At 51.5% G+C, this 27,280-nt stretch overlaps 1 protein-coding gene across 1 annotated transcript; it reads left to right on the top strand.

The window, feature by feature from the left end:
* The first annotated feature begins 690 nt into the window (after positions 1 to 690).
* Positions 691 to 26,114, top strand: LOC128266947 (polycomb group protein Psc). Its single transcript, XM_053003737.1, has 6 exons — positions 691 to 1,057; positions 2,223 to 2,313; positions 18,212 to 18,412; positions 20,437 to 20,650; positions 20,771 to 24,916; positions 26,109 to 26,114. Exons 1-6 carry the CDS (start codon positions 691 to 693, stop codon positions 26,112 to 26,114), a joined length of 5,025 nt encoding a protein of 1,674 aa, XP_052859697.1.
* Positions 26,115 to 27,280: the final 1,166 nt, after the last annotated feature.

Below are 27,280 nucleotides of genomic sequence, written 5' to 3' on the forward strand. Positions count from 1 at the left end.
TCGCCGGCTTCGGTGCGAAGAAATGCGCGCGCGACCACTTTTAGCCGACAAGTTTAAGTTCCTTCGACACACCGGCGACAAATAGTTTTCGTGTGCGGAAATTGAAAAATCAAATCGAAGCAACCAACGGGTTGTGAAGCGTTTTAAGCGTTCGAAGCGTTTTGTGCATTTCTGAAGTGATTTCGAGGTTGTGTTGAGAGTGAAGCGAAATTGCAGCCGAAAGCGAATAACGAAAAGTGAGCATTGTTCATAGAGCGAACAACGAAAAAGGGAACGGATCCCGTTTCTCCGTGTGCGTGCACGCCCGTGTGTGTGTGAGTGTGTGCTAAAAGAGTGGAAAGAAGTTGCGAAAAGCGAAGCAACGCAAAAGCAAAGCAGATTTGCACAGTGAGCGGCGAGTGAGCCGAGATCCGCAAGTGAGCAAGTGAGCGGTGAGCAGAAGCAGTGAGAACGTGGCATTCTATTTCGCCCCCTGGGGCGCGCGCACACCCTTCTGTGGATAACTTCATTGCCGCTGGATTAGAAGGCATTAGGGTGGCCTCCTCCGACGCAACATTGTCCGGCCTCCCCCCCGCACAGCATGCACCAGCGGCAATTTCGTGCGGATTAGGTGTCCGAGTCGACGACGCACTCTCGGGAGCCGTTCAGCCGTCTTCGCCCTTTTCACGCAGACACCCCGCGCGCGCGCCAATGGTTCTGTTGCCGCCGAACGCGGACGAGGACGTCACCCGACCGGGGACGTCACCGTCCGCCGCCAGCACGGAGCTTGCCAGTGAGGCCGCTCCGGTGAAGGTGGAAACCAGCACCACCAACAGTAATCCTCGGCCATCATCGGCCCCGAAGGACGACGGGGCGCAGGAAACACCACCACCGTCACCACCGACCACCACCACGACACAATCATCCGCGAGGCGCTCGGTGCCATTCCTGGCCCGGCCACTGTCACCGTACCGGCCGAGCCATGCACCGCTCAGCCTGGTTAACCCTTGCATCACGTGTAACCTCTGCAAGGGTTACCTGATCGATGCAACGACGATCGTCGAGTGTTTACATTCATGTAAGTAACCAGCGTGCGCGCGTACACACACACCAACTCAACTCTCGTTTTCCCATTCCGTGTCGAACACGCACACCAGCGCGGCGCGCCGTGTTGACGTTTGGCGCTGTCAAAGTGAAGCTGTCGAAACGCGCCGTACACATTTGTTTACCAATCGAAGCGGTGTGGAATGGGCAAATAGGACACGCACCACCACCGCACTGTGTCGGCGACAAATTGTGTGCCACAATGTTCTGCTTCCCCTCCCCGTCTCTACTCTGCGGCAGGCCTCGAACATCCTGCAGCAATTTCCGACAACACTCTGCCCACGACGATGACGACTGACGGGGAAGAGGGGTTCAAAACAAAAACCTCTGGAGTGAGAGAGAGGGAGAGTGAGGGTAGTTAGACCACAAAACTAAACATTAACCCATCGTCCCGTAGCCGTCGCCGCCGCCTCGCGGCTCGATGATGGCGTCAACAGAGGACCGCGGCATCGTAGCGTCCGTGTGCCTGTGTGTGTGTGTGGTTGTTGGTGCGTACCGTGCGCCCCGAAAATGCAGTCGCCTTGTGTTGAACTCTATGATGACTGACACACCGTGTGACAGCTGGTCGCCTGGCACAGGACGGGGCGAACTGCGAACGGTGCTGGGCGGAGGACATCACACAATGACGATCATCGGCGATGGCGATGATGATGACGGCGACTCGCTCTCTCACTCGTCGCGTGCAGGACAGCGGAGGGTGCCTCACACCACAGCGCGGCGTTCCTTAATTATAATGACGTACTCCATCCCGCGCTGGCGCACTGCCTCCTTCTCTCTCTCGCACACGCACCCTCCGCGTTGACAGCTCCTGCGTCGCGTGGTGCGGGAGGTGCGCTATCGGTGCGTTGCAAAGTGCCGCGAGCGATACTCGCGCGCGCCGCGTTATGAATGTTTACCCCCACGGCTACTGCGATTGCTCCTCTCGACTTCGATGAGCCCATGTGTGTGTGTGTGTCGATGTATTTCCTTACCCCCATCTATCGCCAAACCTCTCGAGTGCGTCGAAATTTCGGGGGCCGTTTGTTTCAAACTCTAATCAAATCTTTTCTCTCTTTCTCGGTTTCCGATTTTTCTCGGCTTCACGTGGATGCGATCGCACGGAACTGCAACTGCTGCTGCACCAACCAACACACACACAGTCTGCCATAGTTGCATAATGAAACACTTGCGCACCGAACAGTACTGTCCGCAGTGCGAAATGATGATCAACAAAGCGAAGCCCAACATCAAGTGAGTAGAGCGAGGCGCAGCGTACTTACCTTCCTCATTTATTTTCGCTCCTTATTTTTGCACAACCAATTTCAGCATAACGCGCACCGTCGCTTATTATTGTTATTATTATTATTGTTTCCGGCGCGAAGGTTTTGGTGATTAAATTTGAACAATTCATTTCGTACGTCGGGTGCGCCCCAAAATTGCGCCACAACATTCGCGGCGGCGGCCCAATTGAGGTTCGCCGGCAGTTCGCGCACGCATTAGTAATTATTTCAATCAATTCGCGTATCGGCACGCGAGATGAGAGTGTAAACACACACACATACACAAGTTACACTCTGCGGTGCCACCCGCGCGCCCTTTGTTTTGATACGTCTAATTTATTTGTACGAAACATTATTCGATTTATTCCACAAGTGCCCGGTGTTTTTGGGGACTACTGAACACACATCGGTTCATGAGTCGCGACGCGAATGTAAAATAGGTACTGTTTCGAAAGATGGCCCATTATGGCTTATTCATTGCTTTGATGTAACATAATAATTATGTTCATTTAATATTGTTAAAAAAAATTAATTTCATTTCATTAATAACGAATGTGTTTTGTTATTTATCGCCTTCTGTGGCTACTGACTGGAGATCAAACTATTGACAGCGCCTACTACGCAGTATTGTCGGTGACGACAGAAGCATTCGTTTAAGCGCCGTTTACACGTTGCGATATATCGCAGCAATCCCTTGTATGAAACCAATTGCCACGATATATCGCTACGTGTAGACAGCAAAAAAGGAACAAATTGCTTGTATACGACCAGATTGGCAGATCAAAAAAATTGAATGCGCCGAGCATCAATTTCGGTCCAATCTCCATACATGTGTGCGTGTGCTGACGGTGGATAGACATGTGTGCGTGTGTTGATGGCGGTTTGACATGTTGTTTTGAATGTTTTTAAAGCAAAAGTTTAACGTGAGAATAATTGCCTTGCTTTAAAAGTCATTCCCTCGACCACCGTGACCGATTAGTACTCTTGGTACGTTCTATTTTTTGCTTTGTAACCGAAACGCACAATCCAAAGGCAAACAAACACAGTGTTTCTTCCATGGCTGTTTCCATGACACCGAGATCTGCGATTGCAAATCGCAACGATACATCGTGGCGTGTAGACGCTCCACCTTGGCTGCGATATATCACTGCGATTAATCGATACAAGGCATTGCAGCGATATATCGCAACGTGTAAACGGCGCTTTACATTTTGAAACGGTTCTTGGAGTTGCTTATTTCGTTTGGTTGGTTTGCTGATTTATCTTTACTTTTCAGTAGAAAACCAAAACCACACGAACAATGTAACGGGTTCTCGTGAAGGATAACCATTTTTCGCTCAATGGTAACTGTACTTTTAGCAGAAGAACCTGCAGAGCACAGCCCTTTGGTGGTTTACGAATGAAAAGCACAACACACGGGCGCCCCACCACAACCCGCTCGGATGCGAAACGGAATGGAAAAGCAGAACAAACGGCCTGCTGTTTACATAATCTAATGGAATGTTTGCAATTAAAAATGGAATATCAGTTCGCCGGTTCGCGCGGCCTATCGTTCGTCCCGGAGGAGGGTTGCTGTATGCTAGTTATGAGAGTCGAAAAGGGTAAACAAAACACGAGAAGAAATCGGGCCAATTCGGGATCGTGAGCCATCCCTGTGACACGGCGACGAAACAAAGCGTCGACTGTGTTGTCGGTGAGTGAGATATGTCGTCGCGTCCGCGTTTGTGACCGAAGCCATGGCCTTCTGCTGCTGGGGCTGGGTGAGCAAACAAAACGCGCTCAGTTCAGCGTTTTCACAGCTGTGTGCTGCTTCAACATAATCGATTGCCAGGGAGCTGCACGATGTGGCCACCTTTTAAATGGATCTCTTCTCGCGAAATCTCGCGTTCATCGCCGTTAGCCAGCGGCCACTTGCGACATGATCGCCGCCGGGTGCTGCTTTTTCGCGCTTCGCTTCCTCGTGTCATATGTGGCACATATTGTTTGGTCCTCTCCGAGTTCAGGTGGCTCCGGTAACGCGCGCAATACGGAGATGGTTGGAAAAAAAGTATCGAGGGCAGTAAGAAGCAGATCCGCCTTTTGACGACCGCATTTTATGGTCTTCGTGTTTGTGTGGGGTTTCTCATCGCGTGATAATGTCACAGCCCAACCCATACGCCAAATGTCGGTCAGGCCGCTCAACAGTGAGCTTAAACTTTAACCCGCGCCAAGCATAATTGGGAAGATGAGCATTTAATGCACGATGGCGCGCGCTCTGGACTCTGGAAGCCGACCCGGACGGCCGGGCGGCCCCAATTCAATTAGACAATAATATAATTTCGATTGCGATTTAAATTGTTCAATCCTCCCACAATCGAACCCCATAATTTGCGCCAGACCGGCAACGGTTTGCCGCCGCCGCCACGGCGAGCAAGAAACGAGCGGAAAAAACTGGTCCAGTTAAGCACTTAATAAAGAATTAATAATGTGAACGCGGGCCCTGTTCGCGCGCGCCAGGATGTAGCTGGGTGGGAGTGGGGAATTCGAAAAAGTTGGTATTATATCCGTCCGTTCCAATATTTCATCAACCAAACACGGCGCAGTCCCGGGCCCCGCAAATTGACGAACACAAATATTCCGGCGATGTTTCCAGCTGACGATGAATGTTGTTGTTGTTGCCTGGCCCTCCGGCCCAGCCCCCGCTTCCGGTGTCCGGTTGCATTTCGTCGATGTGGCGGCGCGCGGTGCAATGAAGCGTAATCGATAGGGAAAAGGTTTACGGTGAAAATGTGGCCAAGGGAAACACATACCCCAATATCAGTGCGCCCGTGCGCCACTCTTCCCTGGTCTGCTGGGTGGTTAGGAGGTTGGTCTGTTTAATAACTCGCCCGAATATCCTCCGATAGAGCGCGACACATTCCTCAAATAGTGCCGACGGCCGGCGAACGACGAAGAATTTATCCCGTTCCCGGGCAGCGTGTAGCCATTTTAATTTTAACAGCAAACCCGCTCCAGCATTCATCCGCCGGGCCCTTGTGGCACTCGTAATTTGTCGACCGAAATTGTATGCTTTCCCCGCAGAAGTCCTCAAGCCAAAATCCTTCTTCGCAGGACTCTCTTACAGCGACCGGAGGCAGACTCGAAAGTATGCAGCAATTAATAACATTGCTCCCTGTGTCCGCCACTTGAGCTCTGCTTCTTCGAATGCGGAGTGCGGAACAATTCATTTGTACCGTTGCGTCATACCCTGTTTGCGGATGCGAACCGCCGGACAGCAGGAGGGAGGGTGGGCAAACCCGGGTTTTAGGTCTCTCGAGATCCGGTTCTGGTGGCCCCCCGGATTGGTTGTTTTTGGGCAGGGATTTTGCATGGTCCATTTACTTAACGTTTTTTTGTCTTCTGTTGAATATTCATTTGAGGTGACTGCAGAGAAATATTACACAAGCTTTGGAGCTTTCGGTAAAAAGATAATAAATCGCTAGACCGCAATGGGAGAGATCGATTGAGACAATAAAAGGTTAGGTAACCATTTGAGAATCAATCTGCTGACCGTTATCCTGGCTGTTATCTCTTCTGACTGAAGGAACCTTCAAGCTCCTGAAGGTTATATGTTTTTAATCCAGCGCTTTTATCGTATAAGATTCAAGTGTCAACTAGGTCGCCTAACCATCTGACTTAATCCGAAAGAAATAAATAAATATAAACGTGACAAATTAAATCAATTGATAATCATTGAGAATGATTAACAAAGAACCTCAAGATGGAGCTGTATTATGTATTATTTTTACATTACAATTTCGAGCTCCATCGAGGGGGGGCCACAGGCCGGAAGGACGCAGAACGATGAAGGATTAACTACTCCCCCGGCGCGGGGTGAGCGCAACTAGAGAAAGAGAGAGAGAGTGACCGGCGCGTACGGGTCACACACCAGGATCCTCGGGATCAACTCTCTGGCGGCGAAATTGGCCCCCAGAGTGGGATTAACTTTTTCAAAATGCAATTTAAAGTATTTCCATTCGTTGGAAAAATTAATCTAAAAATATGGCCGCCGTAACGGGGGAAACCAAATTTGATTCCGTTGGCCTGGCTGGCCGGCTCTTGACGGTGCAAAGTTTTGGATCGGTCTCGTTGGCGTTAAGAGTCAAATCCGGTGAAGTTCCTCTCCGACCGGGAAGCAAGCAAAAAAAATGGGGCAACGAAATAATCCGCTACTGCTGCTGGGGTTGCCTTGACTAGCCGACCTGACCAACAAGGACGAAGGACAGGACATCACACCGGTGGCGGCGGCGGTACCTTTATTCGGCAAACCGCGGAGAGAGGAAAACAATTTTTCTTATATATCTTCGAACATACTTCATCATCCTTTTTTCGGCAAGCCCAATTTTCGGTTGCTTCCTTTTTAGCTTGGCTCCTTTGCTATTTGTTTGGCGTGCCTCTCCCGCGTGCTGGTATACTGTCTCTCTCTCTCTCTCTCTCTCGTTGGGATCATATCTCTTGGTGTGCGCCCCGGAGTTCTGTGCCATCCACAGACACACCCGAGGGCCGCTGCCACCGGAGTCTTGTGTGCGAATGTTCTTAGTTCCCCACTCACCGCCACCCACTCAACCCCACCCCCCACCGTTTTGCTGAAAGTTCCTTTTGCTGATTTCGATGTCGCTGCGCTTTTCCTGTTTTCTCGCCGTCGGGTTTCCGGTCGTTGGGGTTTCGGGAGTTGTTCGACTTTTCTTCTTTCCGCTATTTTTTTACCGTGTGCCCAATCCGGGGGTGTGTGTGTGCCGCTTTTGGTGGCCACAGGCGCACAAACCGCCACCCCAAAACCCAACCGCTGCTCTGGTGTGTGGAGCGCAGCATAACCGCCGCCGGCCAGGGTTTTTTAACCGTAGGGAGGGCGAGGAGGACGATGGGCATAATCGCTTTGGCCTCATAATAGTTTGGCCGTGGCCAGTGTGGATTGTTGTGTTGGCGGTGGGCAACGGTTTGCTGCCGAAAGGACGACGACGGTCGGCCGACCGACCGGCCAGCATAAGGATCGCCACACGGTGGGCTTGCAATCGAAAGAAGCGCATTTTTGCCAGCAAGGGGGACGAGAACCGAATGGTGGGGACACTGAGGTGGGTAGCGGTGGTTCCCGGACAGACACCCGGGGTATGATGGCGACCGGGGCGGATTTTCGAGCCGAACAAAAACGGAAAAAGCTGTCAAAAACAGGATTCCTCATCGTAAATAGATTGCACACAACAAAAACCCGGCCACCACAGTCACCAGTCAGCGAGACGGAGACGGCGCACACACCAGGACCACCAAGGGGGCCACATGCCTCAGAAAGAGAGAGAGCGAATGAGCAGCATTTCGGTGTGTCACACACAGAGTCCTGCAAATAGTTCCAGCGGGCTCAACAACACTGTGGGTCCCGGACAGGGATGGATGCGCTCTGGTATATTGCAATCTGTATGTGTGTGTGTAATAATGTGGTCTCTTGGAACATTATTATTGTTTTAATGATTTTGTTCCGTTCCAAATGGTCAATTGATACGGAAGAAGGCAATAATGATTTAATCAAAGAAAGAGTCTACCAACATTATTGGTCGACAGGAAGAAGAAGCGTGATGTGTTCCGGAAAGGATGCAAACTGCCACCACCTCACACACACACACACACACACACACACACACTAACATTTCGAGGACATTAACTACAACACGCACACACACACACACGGGGAGAATCTCGGGATGCGTGGCGCTATTTAAGGTCTTTGGAAGAGTTTGCATTTGAATCTTCACAAGTTTCAAAACACCTTGAACAAATTTTCAAACCTATGGACTACGTTTTCTCTATTAAATGGATTTTATGGACGCTTGAGATCACGATCTCACTGATAAAGGGATGCATTTGTCGTTGCAACGTGTGAGGCTTTCGCGCAGCATCTCATCGGCCTCAGCGTCGTTCAAGGCACAATTGTTGCCCCGCTTATCGCCCAAGCCCATGCACTCCGCCTGCTTGCCTGGCTGTGTGTGTGTGTCATATGCCAATGGCCATAATAGGATCGAGGCGGCGACGGGATCGTGACGTACATTACTCATTCGATGGCCGTAGTGCCTTTCGGTAGCAGCAATCAGTCGATCGTGAGAGCAAACGAGCAAAAGAGTGACAGAGCGAGAGAGAGAGCTGGTGAGAGAGCATGAGCCTGCTACGATGCTGAACAAACGAAAGGAACGAGAAAAGGCGGATAAGAAAGAACGTCCCTCTCTCTCACGACATGCGCGCGCGCGCAACCCGTTTAACGCAAGACGTTCGCGCGCAAGATGCGAGCGAGTGTGTGTGTACGGCCACTACCAGCACTGTGCGTGTGTGTGTGTTGGTGGTTGTTTTGTTTGGATCCGAACTCCGCATAAGCCAACTGAAACATATTTCGTCGATGCTTTTGCCGCCTTAAGTTGCTTGCCTTCGCTTCGGCATGGTGATGACGAAGACGGCGATGACACCACCGTTTGCTTCCTGTTTGTGCGTGCGTGCGTGTGTGTGTGCTCTCGGGCCCCCTCCTGGTTTCTTGGCCCTGTTCCGGTCGGAGAAAAGACCGGCGGCAAGTTATCAGATCGAACCGCGCGCGCGAGGCTTCTTTCAATTCCCGGAGCAATCTAATTCTGTTCGGGTCCTAGCACCACACACACACAAGGGCCACAAATCTCCCATCTTCGAGGATGCATTTGGGGTCCCTCCTCAACAGATGCACGCGGGCAACCTTCGAAAAAGATTATGTTGACACTTCGTTTTCTCTAGTCTCGGGGACGACGCGCACTCATTTGCATCATATGCTCCCATCGGGGATTTATTGTCTGTTTATTAGTGTGTTTGTGTGCCAGAGGTCCATTTAGGTAGCCCATTTTTATCCCGTACTCGGTATTGATTGACGGGCCGCTGTTCCGTTGTGTGAATACTCCTCCTCTACGGCATTAATCATCTCGAAAACATAAGCCACCCCTCGAGGGATTTTTATTAGCATTTTGTTTCACCGAACGGCGCTCGGTTCACTGTTCTCTGCTTCCTTTTTATTTCCCGTTGAGAGGTGATTTTCAGTTGCATTTTGCTGATTGAAACGCAAACTTCCGAAATCAGCAGCCGGCGGCCACGGAAACCGTTCCGGTTCCGTTTGTCGTCGCGCCGTGGTCCTTGCTTGGCGGCAACAGTGCGGCAAGAAGGTACCGCACAATCGATGCTTTTATTCCATTAACGAGTGGCGACGTCCTTTTTTAAATGTGTATAATAACAACTTAAGGGGTCTGTGAAATATGTCCAAAAGTGTCAGACCCTGAGTAACGAATAACGAAGTTTCTTTTAAATTTTATATTTCAAACGTCATTCAATAAATAATGAACAACTAGTCGGAAAGATTGAAAGCTAATCCTATTTTCCCCTAACTGCGTGTGTTCAATCTTCCTTTTTTCGCTCTTGACAGTTTGCTTTCTGTCAAATGCATAGCGCTTCTGTCAACCACAATGTCAGAGTCCAATCAGGTTTACACTACCGAAATTGTCACAAATGTTTGCCCTTTCTTATAAAATGGTACTTCAGAGATACTAAATGTTGAAAATCATGCAAATCCCTGCCCGATGAAACTTTCAATCGGATTTTACATGACCCAAAGCTTTGAATGATGAGAAACTGAACCCCGGATATTGCTACGCGGCCGGCCACCGAGCTACGGTCTCGGTACCATCTCTGCCGCACTGTGCCCATTTGTTTCCTCTTTCTCAAACGAAACGTTATATTTTATTACGGGACGCAGCGTAACAACAACCAAAAACAAAAACAAAAAAACCGGGAACCGGAACATAATCATAATGAAACAGTCATGCGTTCAAACGCATCGCCTTCTATTATTAATGTCCCGCTGAAATATTCCCTCTCATATGGCGGCGTGCGTGGCGGGCCCTGGCCAAATAAATAGTCACAAAAACACACTGATTTTTCATTCCAATCGCAGTTTTGTTGCGCGTTTTGCGCGTGTTATGTCCGCGTGAAACTTTGACTTTAGCCAGCCGGCAGCCGTCGCTCTCTGTCTCTTGTTGCGCACCATCCGTCCGTCCGTCCCGCCGCCAGTGTTTGATGAACATTTCCACGTGTTTTCCGGCCTGCTCTATTTTTGGCCATCAACGCAATTCGCGATTTTATTTTTGTTAATTTCTTCTCCTTCTCGGCCGGTGCGTGCCCCACAGTAAAGTGTGCTGCCTGCCGGATCCGCGTCCCGGGATCCGGAACACCACACCAAAACAAACGGTGGGGAACCCCCGTTTTAATCGCATCGGAAATCGCACATCCATCCGGATCGGATGCTGCTGCCGGCCGGCCGGCCTGCACACCCCCGGAATCTCGGGGAGTGGTCGTCGTCGTCGTCGCCCGGGGGTCGACAAAAAAGGACGCTTTTTCGGAGCGCAAAAAGAGGAAGCAAAAAATTAAACAAAAAACAACATCGAATGCGCCCGCCGATCATCGGTGCTCGGGTTGGTCCGTGGCCGCCAGACCGACCGACTGGTCGGCCGGCCAGCGGTGCCGATGTTTTATGCTCTCTCTCCCTGTGCACCACCCCCGGCCGGGGATCGCGGGAGTGTGAGGCCCACACCGGAGGCAATCGAGAAGCGGCCATTCGCACCGCGAGCGCGCGGATCCCGGTACAGTAGCACCGTAGCACCATCAGAGAGGCTCCGGAGAGAGCATAATCATGTTTCAATTGCACCGCAATACGACTCCCGGGGCCACCGCCACCGCTACCGCCGTTTTTCGACCCAATCTCATTCTCGCTTCTCCTCGGTTTCGAATGGGAAGGGAACCGATCGCTTTATGTGTCGCTCGAGTGGATCGAAAATCCGGATTGTGTTCGCTCGGTGGCCAGCCGGCCGGTGTGGGCCGCGCAGCGGTCAAACAACATGAAACATAGGAAAACAGCGAAACAAAAACAAGAAGAAACGGCACTCTCCGGGACGACGGACGGGAGTGTGGAACGGAACAGAACAAAAATGAACCGAACCTCATCTCATCGTCGTCGTTGTCTCGCCGTCGGTTCGGAGCATAAAACACTCTGCGAATGGTGTGCTGGTGGGGGCCCGCGTGTGGAGTCCAATTGGAGTCAAGTGCACGCTCTATTGCTTCCCGCCGCGCTCTCGATCGGCGACGAGACACGATCCATTCTCAATCTTCATCATCCTGGCTGGCCCCCGTGTGTCTGTGTGTGTGTATGTTGGTCAGTATGGCGATGCACAATTGCATTACGGATTAAACTGAACATTCTCTGGCAAAAACAAACGGAGAACGAAATCAATAAAACCCACCATCCCTGGCCAAAAGAGAGTTCGGTGACGACGACGAGGACTTAGAGGGTCATATGTTTGCAGCGTCGCGAGTCGTTTTATTTAATTCTCCCCCTACGCCGCCTGTTTTATGTTGGCATGCTGCTGCCGGCATATATATTGGGCTCATCTATTTGCGTAACTGTGCGCTGGGAAGAAGCCACTATTGCGGCCTGCTGTTGTCCGGCTGTCCGTTCTCTGTGAGGCCAAAAATCAAATATAAAATAAAATAAGATAAAACATAAATTTCCTAGCCACACACACACACACAGAACGGTCGGACGACAACGAGCCGATGGGCTGTGACGCGCAATGGTGACTGTTTTCGGGAGGAATTATTGCTTTTTATGGTGGCCCACACAGTGGACCTCCAACGTGCGGTGGTGGGGTCAAAGGCCCGGACGCTGGGGACGCGCGCGCAACAACGCGAGCATAAAATATGCTCTCGAGAATGGTTTTTTTTCGAGGGTGCGAGATGTGGCCAAGCGACGGACAGCACCCACAGGGCGAGAGAGAGAGAGAGAGAGAGAGAGCCTACGAGGCAATAAGCACATGCACAAAAACAAGAGCGTCCACCACCGAGACCCATCGTAGTCGTTGTTCTTCGGCCCGGCGTATCGTTCGTCAGCCGTAGTCTCCGGTTTCGGCCGGTGCCTCCAGGAAAAGGAAAAATGGAAAGAAGTGCAATAAAATAAATCTTCTTTCGAGGACACGACGAGGCCGACGACAACCGTCTTCAGAGACTGTTGGCCGCCGGGACAAGATATTAAAAAGAGAAGGAGTTGTAAAGGAGGCCACAGTCAGTACCACTACCCCCGGGGGGTTGGTTCTTCAAAAATTAGTCTACGGGGCGCAGGTCAAGGGTGTCGCGAAGGACGCAGATGGACGAGTGAAAAAGCCACCCCACAGGGTTTATGACGGGGCAAGAGAAAATAGAAATATTCGCAAAATTAAACGGCCAAAAATGTAAAACGCCCAAAACAACGGCCGAGCGAACGAGACTTTCTCCCTTCCAGGGGTAGTTAGTCTGCTCGATCGTCGATCGAAAGGTGAACGATTATTTATGGGTCCGAAATCGGCAAAGGAACTGTCGTCCTCTCTGACTGCGAAGATGCAAAAGAGAGAAAAAAGCGGGATGATGGGAACACAGGGTTTTCAAAAGAGAGACAGACCCTTTTCCAGAGGACGTCTGACAAACTCGCTTTATGACTTTAGTTTTCGTCCGGACTTTGGGTGGGTATTGTACGGAACTGTATCAGAAGTGTAACAGTCTTCGAGACTGCGTATTAGCTGGCAGAGAGTTCCTATGAGGGGGTCGTCTTTTTGATGCTCGAATCTGAATGTTTGATAGATAGAACGGAATAGAAATTGCTTACGGAAAGTAAATTTCTGGAATCAAATAAATGGATTCCGATTCGAACGACTCCTATCCTATCTGGAAAACTACAAACAAAGTTTTTGTAGTTAGTGTAGCTCAAACTGTAATGCGAAAAGGGATAGCACTATACAGAATTGATTTTGTTTGCCATTTTATGACAATATTTATGACAGAAGTGTGTCCTCAAAAAATAAAAATTAGAACCAAATATTTGTAGAATTTGAGCTTTCAGTGAACTCTTTAAAATATAAATTCAATCAATCGATATTTTCATTTAATAACAAAAATATTTCAATCAACTAGCATAGGGTTTAAATTTGAAATGTTTGAAGGTTCCACAATAATTTATGCCAATGCCAATGCCAATGTAATGCCAATTTATTAAAATCACCAACTTTTCTAATTTTTTAAATATCCTTACCATTAGCATTTTTCGTTAGTACAGAGTGGAACTTTCTAAGCATTTGTGTCTTAAAAAGCTACAATAATTACAAACTCAGCCGTGGCCTTGGTAACCAAATTTGCCCATCACGTTGCCCACTTTTTCGACAGATATGGCGGCAATTTCTTGACGAAAGTTGTTCTTGAGGGCCAGCTACAGTCCTTGACTTGTTAGCGTAGACCTTGGGTTTCAAATAGTAATCGCCCGTGTCCTTTTCACGAACGATTGACATCACCAAATCCGGCCCGACAACGCGCTGACGGTAAACGGAGTTTTGGTCGTTAAGAGCTTTGCTCTTTGCTATTTGCTGTTGGATTAATTGAAGGTTTTCTGACAACTAATTTCAAAGAAATAGGGTTGCCCGATGCTTCAAATGGCCTACCCTTGACAACGAGAGTTAGAAAATACGAGTACGCAAAAAAATTTGTGTCACTCCCGTCAATATTCAAATTGTCAACCCTTAATTTGGACTGAGTATCTTTTACTGCTGAGCGTTGTGTCTCTTTTTATAAGTACCAAAAATGGTGCCAACAGAGACATCGCTAAGCTCGTTTTCCTATCCCGACACCGGTCACGGTACGACGGTGAGCTCATTTGAGATGTAAATGGAACTTCTCAAAAGCGACCAACCGGCGACGGCGCCATTTGTCTCGGAGCCGTTCCGTTTCCAAAACCAATTACCACTGTTTTCGAACGTTTAGAAAGTATAAATATTGTTGCGTTTTGCCAGGGATCCCTGGGTGCCGGTATGCTCCAGAATGTGGACGTTTCTCGGTGGCGCTAATTGTCGGGGACGACATTGCATTACGGGCCCGACCCGGCGAGTCCTGGACCTGGCCGCCCGTGGATTAATATTTTCCACCAAAAGCGCCATTTCGGGTGCAGAGTACCCAAGAGGAGTAGCTGCCGCCCGGGTTGGGTGGCCGGTTCTCTGGTTCTGCAATTTCTCGTTGGCTACCGGTTTTCCTTGCTGCTGCTGCTGCTGGTTTTGTCTTCTTCCTATAATTAACATTTAAAAACCGAACCGCGTCGTCCTCCGCGGTGTGTGTCGTCGACTGGCGCAGGGAAGAGCACGGGGTGCGGGATTTATGCCGGTTCTTTCGGTTGTGTGTTGGGCCGCGGCGGACACCGTAGGGTGGATATGTCGGAGCAGCAGAGAACCATCGGACGGGCGCAGTTCTGTCTGTCGAGAGTCAGCAGCCGTCTTTATCTTTTCCCATCATCGTCGTCGTCGAGTCACCACCACGACGAGAGAGAGAGGCGCCTTTATTGAGTCACCGTTCACACACCACGTCCGCTTGTGTGTGTGTGTGTGCGCTTCTCTATTGTTGTTATCACAGTGTCTCGTTCTACGGTGGTGGGTTTTTTTTTGCTCTCTCGAACGGATGTCCTCGAGCACTAAGTTGAGAGTAAAACCGTCGACGTCGACAACTGGACCGGAGTCGAGTCGCGCGCATTGTGCCCATAAATTTCAAATGGAGCCCGAAAAAGGATGCCCGAAGGATCCAACCCGGCCGGGGAACCGTTTTTTGTTTGTTTGTTGCTTTTTGTGTGGCCGCCCTGGTGGAACATCAGAGAAAACGGGCAACACACGGTGCAGCAGCAGACCAGAGAAGTCCACCTGGCCGGGCTGGGCTGGCTGGTGTCCTGGCCGCTGAAACACTAGTAGAACGCCCGAGGGCAACGATGCGCGTCAGGACACGATCATAATTGGATGTGACTCTCCCGTTTCCGAGTGTGTGTGTGCGCGGCTCGAAGGTGGGCGCGCGCGATGGTCTCAGGAAACCATCCGCTTTGAAGCAATCCCTTCTGACAGGAGGAGGACACTCGCGCGTCACTCGCTGCCGCCGCCTCCGGGGAGCGAAGATTAAAAAGAGGGAGCAGCAACAAAAAAGTCCCGGCGAGAGGGCAAGGAACCATCAGCATCGCCATCATCATCGCCCATCATCATCGTGCCATCATCAGCGGCGTATCGGCGGGTCAGGACACTCTGTCGCTCACCGTGGCCCGCTGGTTACAATAAAGCCACACGGCGCGTTGACGACGTCGCTGACGGAACAACCGAAACAGGACTCTCCATGCTCTGCACTTATCGATCATTTTGGAGGAAAAGTTTTAAAAATCAAAACGCGAAAAACCTGAAGAGCCGAAAAGGCTTTGTCCTTGCCGTCGGGCGTATCGTGCGGCGCGATAATGGTGGAAATGATGGAAAAATGGGGAATGACGAAAACAGGACGATGATGATGGATGAGTTACGGTCGGTCGGTCGGTCGGACGGGCTATATGCGTGTGTGTGGCCGTCGGATGCGTCATCCCAGCGTGGCCCAGCGCCAGGACTCTGGAGCAGAGAGTGGGTTCTGTGACTGATGGGCCGCGCGCGCGTTATGATGGTGCGCTGCGTGGATGAATTTTTAATTGAACATTCGGCAACATACTTCAGCGGATGGTGCGCCACGACATACACACCCGGGACGGTGGTGACCCACTCGCGGAACCTTCTGGCGCAGCCGTGTGTGTGCCATCCTTTCGCATATCACCCTCTCGCTGCGTCCCGGTGCTGTGTGTGGCTGGCTTACTGCTGATTTATTGTGTTCTTATGCGCGCCACCGGGAGATAGTTGTGCGCCCGGTGGGTGGTAGTTGGACGCTTCGGTGGTTAGTGTCCCCCGCCAGTAACGTCATGTTGGGAGCATTCAACACGTTGTGTGGATGCTCCGAAGGGACGCACCATTTGCGCCACCGACTGACGACTGATGGTGATGACGACGATAGTGGTGTCCTGTGGAACACGGAAAGCCCATCCCCTGCCAGAGGATAGTGGTTTCTTTTCGAACACACATTTGCATACATTACAGCGGGGCGCGCGAGGGTGTAAGTTGACAGTTTTGTGCTTCGCGTGAAGTTTTTAATTCAGCGCCCGTTAATTGTAGACAAATGGAGTTCAGTTTTGCAGCGTTCTTCGGTGCATTAATTTTCGCTTCAAATTGTCTGAGGTTTTATAGATTCAATGAGTTTGAGTCTGTGCTCTATGGAAAGCAAGAATTTGTAAGTGGTACCAAATGTTCAATGAGCCAGGAGGACAACCATCAACACCAACACGTCGATCAAAAGTCGAAGAATTGGTGCTCCAAACCGTCGGTTGACAGTTCGAGATCTTACTGAAGGATCAGAGGAATCCCTTTTGAGTGGCCATTTAGGCCTCAACAAAAAGTCGAAAAGGCGAAATGTCGATTGGTGCCAAAAACGCCCAATTTCATGGAAAAACAGCGCCGAGTTGAATGATCAAAGTAACCAAGGCACACTTTACCGTGTAGCGTTCAGTGATTGCTTCGATGAACTTTTACAGCTCAACAACCATCATCGATTCTTTGAAAATCCGGCAGAAGCTCCGCTTTGTCCATCAAGCACTTCATTTTATGTGTTTCAGTTCTTGAAGATATTAGTCTAACAACATATGGTCCAACATAAACAGTAGAACGATTAAACACTCTGAAGCAGTTTTATTCGACCAATACATCGAGGCTGGCGGGCACTCTAACAAATTAAAGCAGAGTAGCACGTGCGAGGAACGCAACACAAAGTCCTCCCGTCCTAATGCATAATAAATTGATGAATAATAGTTTCACTCAACCGTAACGACAATAGTTTCATTCATTGTTATTGTGATAATAAATCATTTTCATGCATGAACGGCTTCCGAATGGCAATAGAGGATCACGAACTCTTGGGTAGTAAAACAAACATTAGGCTTTTCATTAAAAAAAAAAAACTTGTGCGTATGTTGAGTATGCTGTCCAATTAAGACCGAAAATTCACCAAAATAAACCAGCAAAGAATGGCTTCTTACAAGAGCTCAGACAGGCGCATCCCGCATCCCGAGACACACAGACGGAGGGTGCCAGATATTTAATTTGTCAAAAAGTTTGCCAACAAGACATGAAACCCCATAGTTTATGAGGTCTGTTTTAATGTGGCGCAATTTTCGGGCGTCGAGCACCCAAACCCGACAGAACGAGAGAGAGCTAGGCTGGTGGGAAAGGTTTTTAATATTCCCCACAGTCTCATTATTCCATACTGTAATTAGTTTCCTTGGCTTTCGCAAAGCCGCCCAGTTGTGGTGGGTGGTTGGAATTGCAACCGGCTGGTGGAGCATAGAATTCCGTAGCAGACGACGCAGGGGGCTGCTGCTGCGCAGACCGATAAAGAGAGGAGCCCAACTCGGTTCTCTGTGTGTGTTCGGTTGGGGCTAAAACTTCTTAATTTCGTTCCGTCCGGAAAACTCTCGATTGCAGAGCCCCCCGAGGCGCCACAGTAGTGGCTTGCCACTCCCTCTCTCTCTTTCTTTTCGTCCTTTCAGTTCCATGAACCGAGGAGTGGGTGGTGGGTTTTGGTTGGTTAAATCTGTTCCGCAAGTCGCCCGGGTTTGGCTCAGATTTGTGCGTCTCACCGAAAGGCCCTGGGGGGTCTTATTATTAAAGATCTGGTTCCCACCCCGCATGGCAAGAAGGAACACCGTCACCGTCGTCAGCCATCATCCTTATCATCATCGTCACCCGCGTGTCACTGCAGGGGGTGTCCCGTCCGTGGCACTGAGATTTCTTGAGTCTCCGTTTTCGCTTCTCGTCGTCGCCACCGACGCCGCCGGTCCTAATTTGGTCGTTCTTTATTTTTTTTTCACTCACTCACTCACTCACTAACGTTCTCTTTTCCCGTTTCGTTCGTTCCAGACCGGATGCAACCCTTCAGGCGATCGTGTACAAATTGGTTCCGGGGCTGTACGAGAACGAGCTGCGGCGGCGGCGCGCCTTCTACCGGTTGCACCCGGAAATGGCCGCCATCGCGACACCAGAGCAGCGCGGCGATGACACGGAGCATCTTATCTTTGGCCCGAACGAGAAGATATCGCTATCGCTGGAGTACGCCGAAAAGTAAGTGCCCCTTTCTCTCTCGGTTTCTGCGTTTTTCTGTCGTAGTTTCAAGACATTCTTCTCTGCGGGTCATGCGATGATGGGGTGTATGGGGGACGGCCATCGATGAATCCTTCACCTCGTCCAGAGGGGTCACGAGACTGGTTGGCTGCTCCGCCGTGTGCGTCCCAACAGCTTGCGAATCAATTTCCATCTCATTAATTTTGTTGCCGGGCGTCGTCGGGCGGCTGTGTCCTATGTTCCGCGAAAAGTGCTGAGGTCCTGTGTCCGCTTTGGAACGGGACGCAAGGATTCGCTTCGGAGTGCAACCGTCTCGGGAATAATTGTTTGCGTTTGAACGTCGTCGTTGTCGTCAAAGCGGCGTTTGGGGCCATTGAATCAATTTTCTTATTTTCAAAAAAGTGTTTGTACTTCAAGAAAGGGCAGTTAAAAGAAATTAGTTTAGAAAACTTTTTACTAAGTCACTGATTATGCTAAGCAGAACACAAACGAAAACAAAGCCGTGACGGAATGCACCAAAACGAAAATGGTAAGCGACCCTAAGGAGTAGTGAAAGAAAGCAAAAAATAAAACCTGAAAAAGATAAAAAAGTCCACATCAACAAAAAATTACAAAACTAAATTCGAAATGAGAGACTCACTGAACTAAAGAGTCGCAAAATGTCGCTCAACTTGAACAAACCATACAAAGAATTGCAAATTGAAGTAAGCAGCGAAAAATTAACGTCCAATTAGAAAAGAAAATGATCACATCGATCCTTCCATGGCACGCGTTAATTCAACTGTTGTCTGTGGAAAGTGTCTCCTGAAGATTCCGTCAACACCGAGGACGCTCCAGAGGAAGCTCCTTGGAGTGCGAATCTGGGAGGAAAACAAAAACTCATCGAATAATTCATGAGAAACGCGCGCGCGAATCTAAGCTACAAAACCATTCCCGCTCCACGTTGGGGACAGTTTTTTTTTGTTTCTTGATTATTTTGATTGCAATTGAGCTGAATGTGATCGCCAAAAGCAGAGTGGGATTCGGGGACTCCAAGCTTGTATATTTTGTTTCGGTCCCAAGATGTATCGCCTTCTTCCGACATGTTCCGGCAATCGATATTTTAGAAGAAAAAACGGGTTCAGGATACCCCCGACCGGCACTCACACACCAGTTCGTGAACACGGAAACACACGGAACGCCCGACCCGGAAGTTAATGTTCTTGAGATCCCTGGTGCAGTAGCGAAGGAAACCAACGGCCAGTCCTGTGTGTCTGTGTGTTGTTACCGGGGTGTGTTACGGTACTCTCGTTACGGTTACGGGGTTTCTTGGGCACCACCTCCGCCGCCGCCTAGACGTGGTGGACGTGTCTTCGACACGCTATTTTCGCTTAATTTGAGTTTCCTCTCCACGTTCGGTAAATACCAATGAATCACCCGATCGGAGAGAGAGAGACGGCAGACGGAGCCGGGACTATTTTGGATCGACAATAACTATTAGGAAGGACTCCACCCCAACTTCAGACCGTCCACGGGTCGACCTGGAAGGACGACCAAAATTCGACCGACAATTTCTATCCTCCGGATGCCGGGGAGCGTCGCGTCGGGTGGGGCTGTGGAATCACTTTAGTACGTGTGAATTGTTGGTCCCGGAGTTCGAGAGCGTCTTCTCGAGTGCCGACTCTGCGTCTCCCGGAGGGGGAAAATGGTTGGAAAACGCGAAAATTATTGCCAACGATAATTTATATCCAGGCCGCGAGGGTAGCCTGCTTCCGGCTTTCCGGTGTGTGCCGACGCCATCATTAGTGGCCCGTTTGTGTTCGGTCTTTGCGCGTGTGTGTGTGTGGGGGAGACTTTCTTCTGCGACCCAAGAGGGTCGCACCGATTTTCCCCCCATCATTCGGTAATTGTCGTGTCTTTTAAATCTTCATTTAAAAAAAATGAAAGCCAGGAGCAGGGATTTGGGACAATAAACAATTAGCGGCGGCACTGGGCAATCTTTTAATCAAACATCTTCCCGCTCTTCTCGGTTCCCCTCTTTGCAGGGAACTGGCGCAGGACAACGAGGAGCTACTGACACCGAAGTATCTGCTCTGTCCGGCACTCTTCTCCGTGGCGCACCTGAAGAAGTTCATCGTCTTCAAGTACGGCATCTCGGAGCGCCAGTTCTGCGTGGAGATCATGTACAAGGTGAAGACGATCATCCTGCCCGACTACTACACGCTGATGGACGTGGCGTACATCTACACCTGGAAGCGGGTAAGTTGCCGGCGGACTTCGGACCGGAATTTCTCGATGCAGTCCCAGAAAAAAGAAACCCCCACATAACTAACATGCCGATCCGTGTTCGCCAATCCTTCTCTTATGTCCCGCGTTTAGGATGCCCCGATGAAGTACTTCTTTCGCATCCGAACCACGGAAGTGTATCCGATCGAGCTGGCGGACATTCCGTTCCACCGGCGGCCGAGCGTCGCCAGTGGCGGTGGCGACAGTAGCACCAGCGAGACGGTCGTGTCGCACGACACGAAGGAGGACGACGAGGACGACAAGGAGAACATTTCGCATCACCAGCATCAGCGGGGAGCGGTGACGGGGCCACCTACCACGGATACTGCACCCCCTGTGCCAAGTTCCGGGAGTGTCAAGGCTGCGCAGCGACGTCGGAATGAGCTCCCGAATGGTGGTGGATCCGCTCCGGATCAACCCGCTGTCAAACCTCCGCAGAGACCGGATACACCGAATCCGCACAAAACACTGGGTGGAGCTGCTGAGCCCTCGACCGGGACCAGCACGTCGGGCACACCGATGGTGCCGCGAAAGAATGAAGCGATCAAGCTGAAGATCGAGCTGAACAAGAACAAATACATCAGCATTCTGCAAAGTCCGCAGGCGGACATACCGGTTGCCCGGCCGGACAAGCCGGAGAAAGTGAAGCGAAAGAAGTCTGACAGCAGTGGTGGCCGTTCCTCATCGCCTTCTGCTTCTTCCTCCTCGTCGACGGCCGCCGGTAACGGTTCGGAGTTGAAGATGAAGATCGGCAAGATCAAGTACCCGGCGGCCAAGGAGGGTAAGGGTGGCCGAAAGTCAAGCCCACCGTACAAGGTGGAGCAGCTCAGTTTGGGTTGCTTCGAAACAATGGCCGACGAAGGCAAGAAGGGATCCAAGAGCTTGTCACTGTCCTCTGGGTCCAAGAAGCTGAAGCCGGCGAAGTACCACCACCCGATCGTGCTGAAGATTGACCAGCGCACCCCGGACATGGCCACCTCGACGCTCAAGTTCGGCATGAGCCCGAAGGACGCAAAGTCCAAGACGCCATCACCGCCACCGCCACTCCCACCGATGCCACCGTCCCCGCCGGAGGTGGTCAACAAGTTCCAGGACGCCAAGTCGCAGTTTCTGAACGAGTTCAACCTGGCACCGATCAACTCCACCGGACGGTCGGACGACGAGAAACCCCAGGAATCGGTTGGCGGTAATCGGACGACTTCCGGAACACGGACCGACGCGGCGCCGAAGGCGGGAAGTTCCTCTCCTCCGTCGAAACCGGTGGCCGCGGTGAAAGTGGCTGCCACGAACGGGGCCACTATGGCCTCCCCGACGGCCTCGTTGAAGCGCAAACCGAAGGATTGTGCGCAGCGTCCGGGGCCGAAGAAACCCAAACTGTCGGACGAAGAGGTGAAGGCACTCGTGGAGAAAACGGTCGCCGAAAACATCAACTCCCCGCGCGGTTGCATGCTGTCGATGAGCTACTTCAAACCGACCGCCCCAGGGGCGGGTCGTCCACCATCGATTTCCCCTCCGATCGGCACCGTGACCGGCGAAGATCGATCGGGTCCCAAAAAGTCGAAGATTTTAGCCACCGCGACCGCGGCGAAGTCGGGCCCTCCGCGCAGTACGTTAACGTTCCGGACCCCGATGATGCCACCGCCACCGGCACCACCGTCGCCTCCGATCGTGTGCGCCAGTAACATTCCGGCCGTGAAGCCGACGCAACAGATCGTCATTCCGGCGCCCGTTCCGCTGAAGCCCGATCCGGTGGAGTATCGGAAGGAGAAGACCCCGGCCGACGACGGTATGCCCACGTTGATGAAGCAACCGTTGGTGATCCCGCAGCGGCGGCCCACGATGCCGACCAAGCTGCCGACCTCGAATGCAACCTCCACCACCGGGACACCCAAAGGGCCACCGAGTGCCAAACCATCGAAGCCACTGGAGTTGAAGCGTGCCCAGAACAACCCGTCGATCAACATCAATCCGCCGGCCGGAGCGCGGGACACCGAGATCAGTAAGCTGCGTCCGGAGGACATCAAGAAGAACGTGAAGGTGTACGGTCCGCCGGCCGATCCGAAGCCACCCCAGGCCCGAAGCGACGGCTTTGCGGTTCCCACGAAGACGGCCCCAAAGGCGGCCAGCAGCAGCACTTCGTCCAGTGCCTCGTCTACGGTCGGTGGCCACAACAAGGTACGGCCGGTGAACTACCTAAACTACGCACCGTTCAACAGCAAGACGGCCCCGGCCGGCTCCCGGACCCCGATCCCGTCGTACTCGCCGAGCTACTCGCCCGATTCGCCGCAGTACAATCCGAACTTTAGCATCTCCACCAAGCAGTTCCGGTACGCGAACCCGCTGGCGTACAACAACTACCTGCAGAACATGCTGAGCGATCGCGACCGCAAGTCCGGTGGCGAGCCAAGCGTGTCGCCTCCGTTGCCACTGTCCCCGGCGACTTCTCCCGCGTCTTCGCCATCACCTCCGCACCCGCAGCTGGTCGATACAGGCGTAACCAAACCCGCCACCAAACCCGCGCCGGCCGATCGCAAACGGCCTGCATCGGCGATGAGCCCCGAAAGCAGCAGCTCCACGGCGTCCCCCACTAGCATCGGAGCTACGGAGCCAGCGGAAAAGAAACCGATCGTGCAGTCGCTCCTGACCAAGATCAACATCCCGTCGTCGCTGTCGATCACACTCGCCACCGAGGAGGACGAGGTCGCCCGGCAAACCGCGCGGAAGATGCGCGAAAGCGATCCGGCCCACAACCACATCCAGATCGTGAAGCTGCCCGAAATCCCCATTACCGAGGTGGCCCTCACCACGTCGGGCCCCTCGTCCACGGCGTCCGTTTCGGTGAGCTCGGGGCTGGCCGTAACCATTACGCCGGCGGCGATCACGACGACCAGTCTGCTGAACGATCGAAGGACACCTCCCCAACAGCCAACGCCGATGAAGCTATCACCTGGCGCCGGCAGCGACACTGCGGGCAAGAAGGACGACGGCAAGGTCGGCTCACCACCCGGCACATCGCGGAAGTCACCGGAGGCAGGCCAGCCCGAAGGGTACCAGCAAAAGTTCCTGGATTCGATCGAAAAGAAGCCATCATCCGGCAAGGCGGCGGGACCGGCTTCCGGTCTGTTGGTCAAGTATGGCGCAAAGGATACGGACGCCCCGTCCACGGTCGTTACCGTGGCTTCTCCGTCGCCCGCCGGCAAGCCGTCGACCCCGTGCACGACGGCACCTTCCTCCGCCTCCGGGGCTCGCTTCAAGCATCCGAATGCCACCGTCTTTAGCAACGGCATCGTGATGCTGACCAGCTACCCCGAAGGTGATGGTCTGTCCTCGAAGGGAGGGAAAGGCCGCCCTTCGACCACTACCGCTAGCCCTACCAACACGACCACCTCCACCACCACCACCACGGGAACGGGCAGCTCGGCCAAAGGTCTGATGCCTCCTCCGAAGACGGCTGGACTCGGTGCACCGAAGACGACCACCACCGATGCGTCCAGTGCCCCGCCACCGCCGCACCCGAAGGCCATCTCTCCACCGATCATGCCCAAGAAGTCGATCACACCCCCCGCCGGTCTGTCGCTGCACAAGAGCAAGGCTCCGCAGCCACCGAACGTGCCGTCGATGGCCTCGATGGGTCCGATGTTCGGCATCCAGATGAAATCGGACGCGAACGCCGCCATCCTGGCGGCCTCGTCCGCCTCTTCGTCGACGTCCACCACGACGTCGCCCATGCCGACCACCGCCGTGAGACGCCAGTCGGTGGGTGGTACCGCGAGTGTACCGCGCCGGAAGATCGTGCCCACCAACAATAGCACCTCGTTGGTGCCGCTCAAAACCTCACCACCTTCGTCCGGCTCGAAGACGGCATCGGCGACCGGCGCCAACTCGAACACTGCCGACTACATCACGCTGACCCCGCAGACGTCGAAGGCAGCGCATCCGATGCTGATGCCACCACCACCACCGGTGTCCGCAAGCCCAGCGTACGGCGGACCCTCGAACGCCACCATGTTGTACGAGCTGCTGAAGGCCCAGCACCACCAGAACCAGCAGCAGGCGGCTTTCGCTAGCCTGATGGACAGCACGCTCATGATGAAGCACTACAACCTGCTGATGCAGCAACTGTCCCAGAACTCGCACAACGGCCTCGGTCAGGATTCGCTCACGATCACGACGTCCCCGCTTCCTGGAGGGAGACCATCACCGGCGGCGGCCGCTCACCATCATCAGGCCATGTTGCAGGCGCATCACCACCAGCAGCAGCAGCAGCACCTTCAGCAGATGCAGCAGCAGCAGGCGGCGCAGCAGGCACTCAATTCGCTCACCGTCACCGCCATCCGGAGCCCCAACGGGTCTACGACGGCGGCTACTGCGGGCTCCGGATCGAGACCGACCCCACCGAAGGCGTTGGGAGGCATGCCGATGCCGTCTCGTGGTCCCGGAGCTCCCGGCGGTAGCAGCTCGTCGAACGGAACCGTTTCCTGAGTGATGCTGATCGAGCTGTAAGGTCACGCGACAAAACGCGCGGCTCTACAGCCATCGAAGAATCGACCCTCAGCTTCTCGCTGTCTTCACTTTCTTCAAATCCGCGTTTGCCGGGTTTTGAAGAGGCTAAAGATGCAGGTAAAAGGTTCAGATCAGTACACGTCTCTATGTGGTGATTGGTGATAACGTTGTCGATGTCCCTGTTAGCCCTGTTTTTATGTGTTGTCCACTAATCAAGAGTTGGCGCTCGCTTCTCGACTCGACTTAAGAACTCGATTACCCCAACCAGAATTCTGTGAATTAGGAGCAAAAAAGTTGGACTTTAACTATTAGGTGTCTGAATTAATTCTTGTAGTTTTACAATAGGCTATCTATTATTTACTAAATGTCACATATTTTTGTTTACGAAATATGTGTTTGACAGCTACTGTCATTAGTGTCAAAGTGTAAACACAACACCCTTTGTTAAGCATCTGAGCAGCCATGAGCATCGCTTGGGTGCCATGAGAATGATTGGAAAAATGTCTTAAAAGGTCTGGAGTTTAAAACCTAACGAAATTATTGATGAACAACCCGAGTAGTAACTAACGAAGGTCAATACTTTCATCAGTAGTCAGTGGTCATACGTTTTGATGTTGTTAGGTCACAAATGCTACATGAAAACCGCAAGAATTAATTCACACATCTCATACAATAGATGCGCGCGGCAGCTCGTTGTTGAAGATGATGATGGCGAGTGGTGTTGAATTGCGCGAACACAACGAACGAACTGACAAGGAACTGCTAAGAGACAGGAGTCCGTGGAAATTGTACTCTTCACATATCGTTGGCGAGCACTTTGTGGCACCCGCGGGAACACTCGTATTATCTCCAGCACGTTTCAGTGTCCTGCCGGTTTGGAGTGGATTGATTCTACGACCTCTCTATAACCCCCGCTATGAACCACTAGATGTAGTCCTCAGTACGCTCGGGTGCCAGCTTTTCAGGGAGAGCACTATACAAAAGCAATCATATCGTTAAAGGTGTCTGGTGTCGTTTTTTAGTTTAACGGCTTTTTTAATGTGAGATAAACCTTACGGTGTATTGTAGCATATACGTTGTGCTATTTTTAGTTTACACAGAAATTATCAATCAGAAACAATATTAACTAAAACCCCAATGACTAGGGTACGAACTGAAAAAGAGAGAGAGAGACAGATAGAGGGAGGTAGAAAGATAAATAAGATGTGTACATATAAACCCACGTAAGATTAAACCGAAAAGTAATGAGCAAAAATGCTTTGCATGGTAACGTTGATGCCACCACACACACATACACAGAACAATCATTCCAGTGCTCAGTGATGGGCTTGCTGCGTGTGTGTGTATGTAAAAAAGGTTGCCTACTTCGTTTTCTCCTGCATATTATTATTAAACCTATTTATTACCTGCGCACGATTCATATGAGATAAGTTTACAAATAAGCGAAAGGAATAAACTGCGTTGAAGTTAAGGATGGAGCGTGTGGAAACTGGTTGCTGGTTTACGAACAAAGTAATCTACAGGCAAAAACGCACACACGCACACTATATGAAATGAATGTTGTGAAGTATTGTTTTGTTTTATAGTAGCTAAAAGAAAAGATTAGTAAAGGGCGTAGTAGTTACAAACACACATTCTAGCGTCGCCTTCTGTCTGTCTCTGTATGTTGTTAGGATAAATGTGCTCTTCGGTTGCCCCCTTTCATGTTGCCCCCTTTTTATGTCGTACGTTTGTGTGTGCGTGTTGTCCCGCCCGTCTCGGTGCGTGCGAGTGTGAAAAACTAATTTAAGTAATTAACGATTCAGATCGGAGAACTGACACAGAAGCTGTGGTTTGCTACTACTATGCTGAGGAGAAGCCTGCTTTTTTGGAAAGCGCCTGTTTTTGATACGACAAAAATATACACACACAAACACACAATCACGTTTAGAAGAGACAGCAAGAGGGCGAGTGAAGGAAGGCGAGACACAGCTCACTACTCTATCTATGTATACACTGCTACTATTCCTCGTATTGCAAGGATTGCACTGTGCACGTTCAATCAAAGCAAGCTTGCGCTGCACACGGGACTGCCGCACAATGCGCTGCTTTAGCCCCCCA

This window comes from Anopheles cruzii, chromosome 2, assembly GCF_943734635.1.
Source record: "Anopheles cruzii chromosome 2, idAnoCruzAS_RS32_06, whole genome shotgun sequence".
In the NCBI taxonomy this organism is placed as follows: Eukaryota; Metazoa; Arthropoda; class Insecta; order Diptera; family Culicidae; genus Anopheles; species Anopheles cruzii.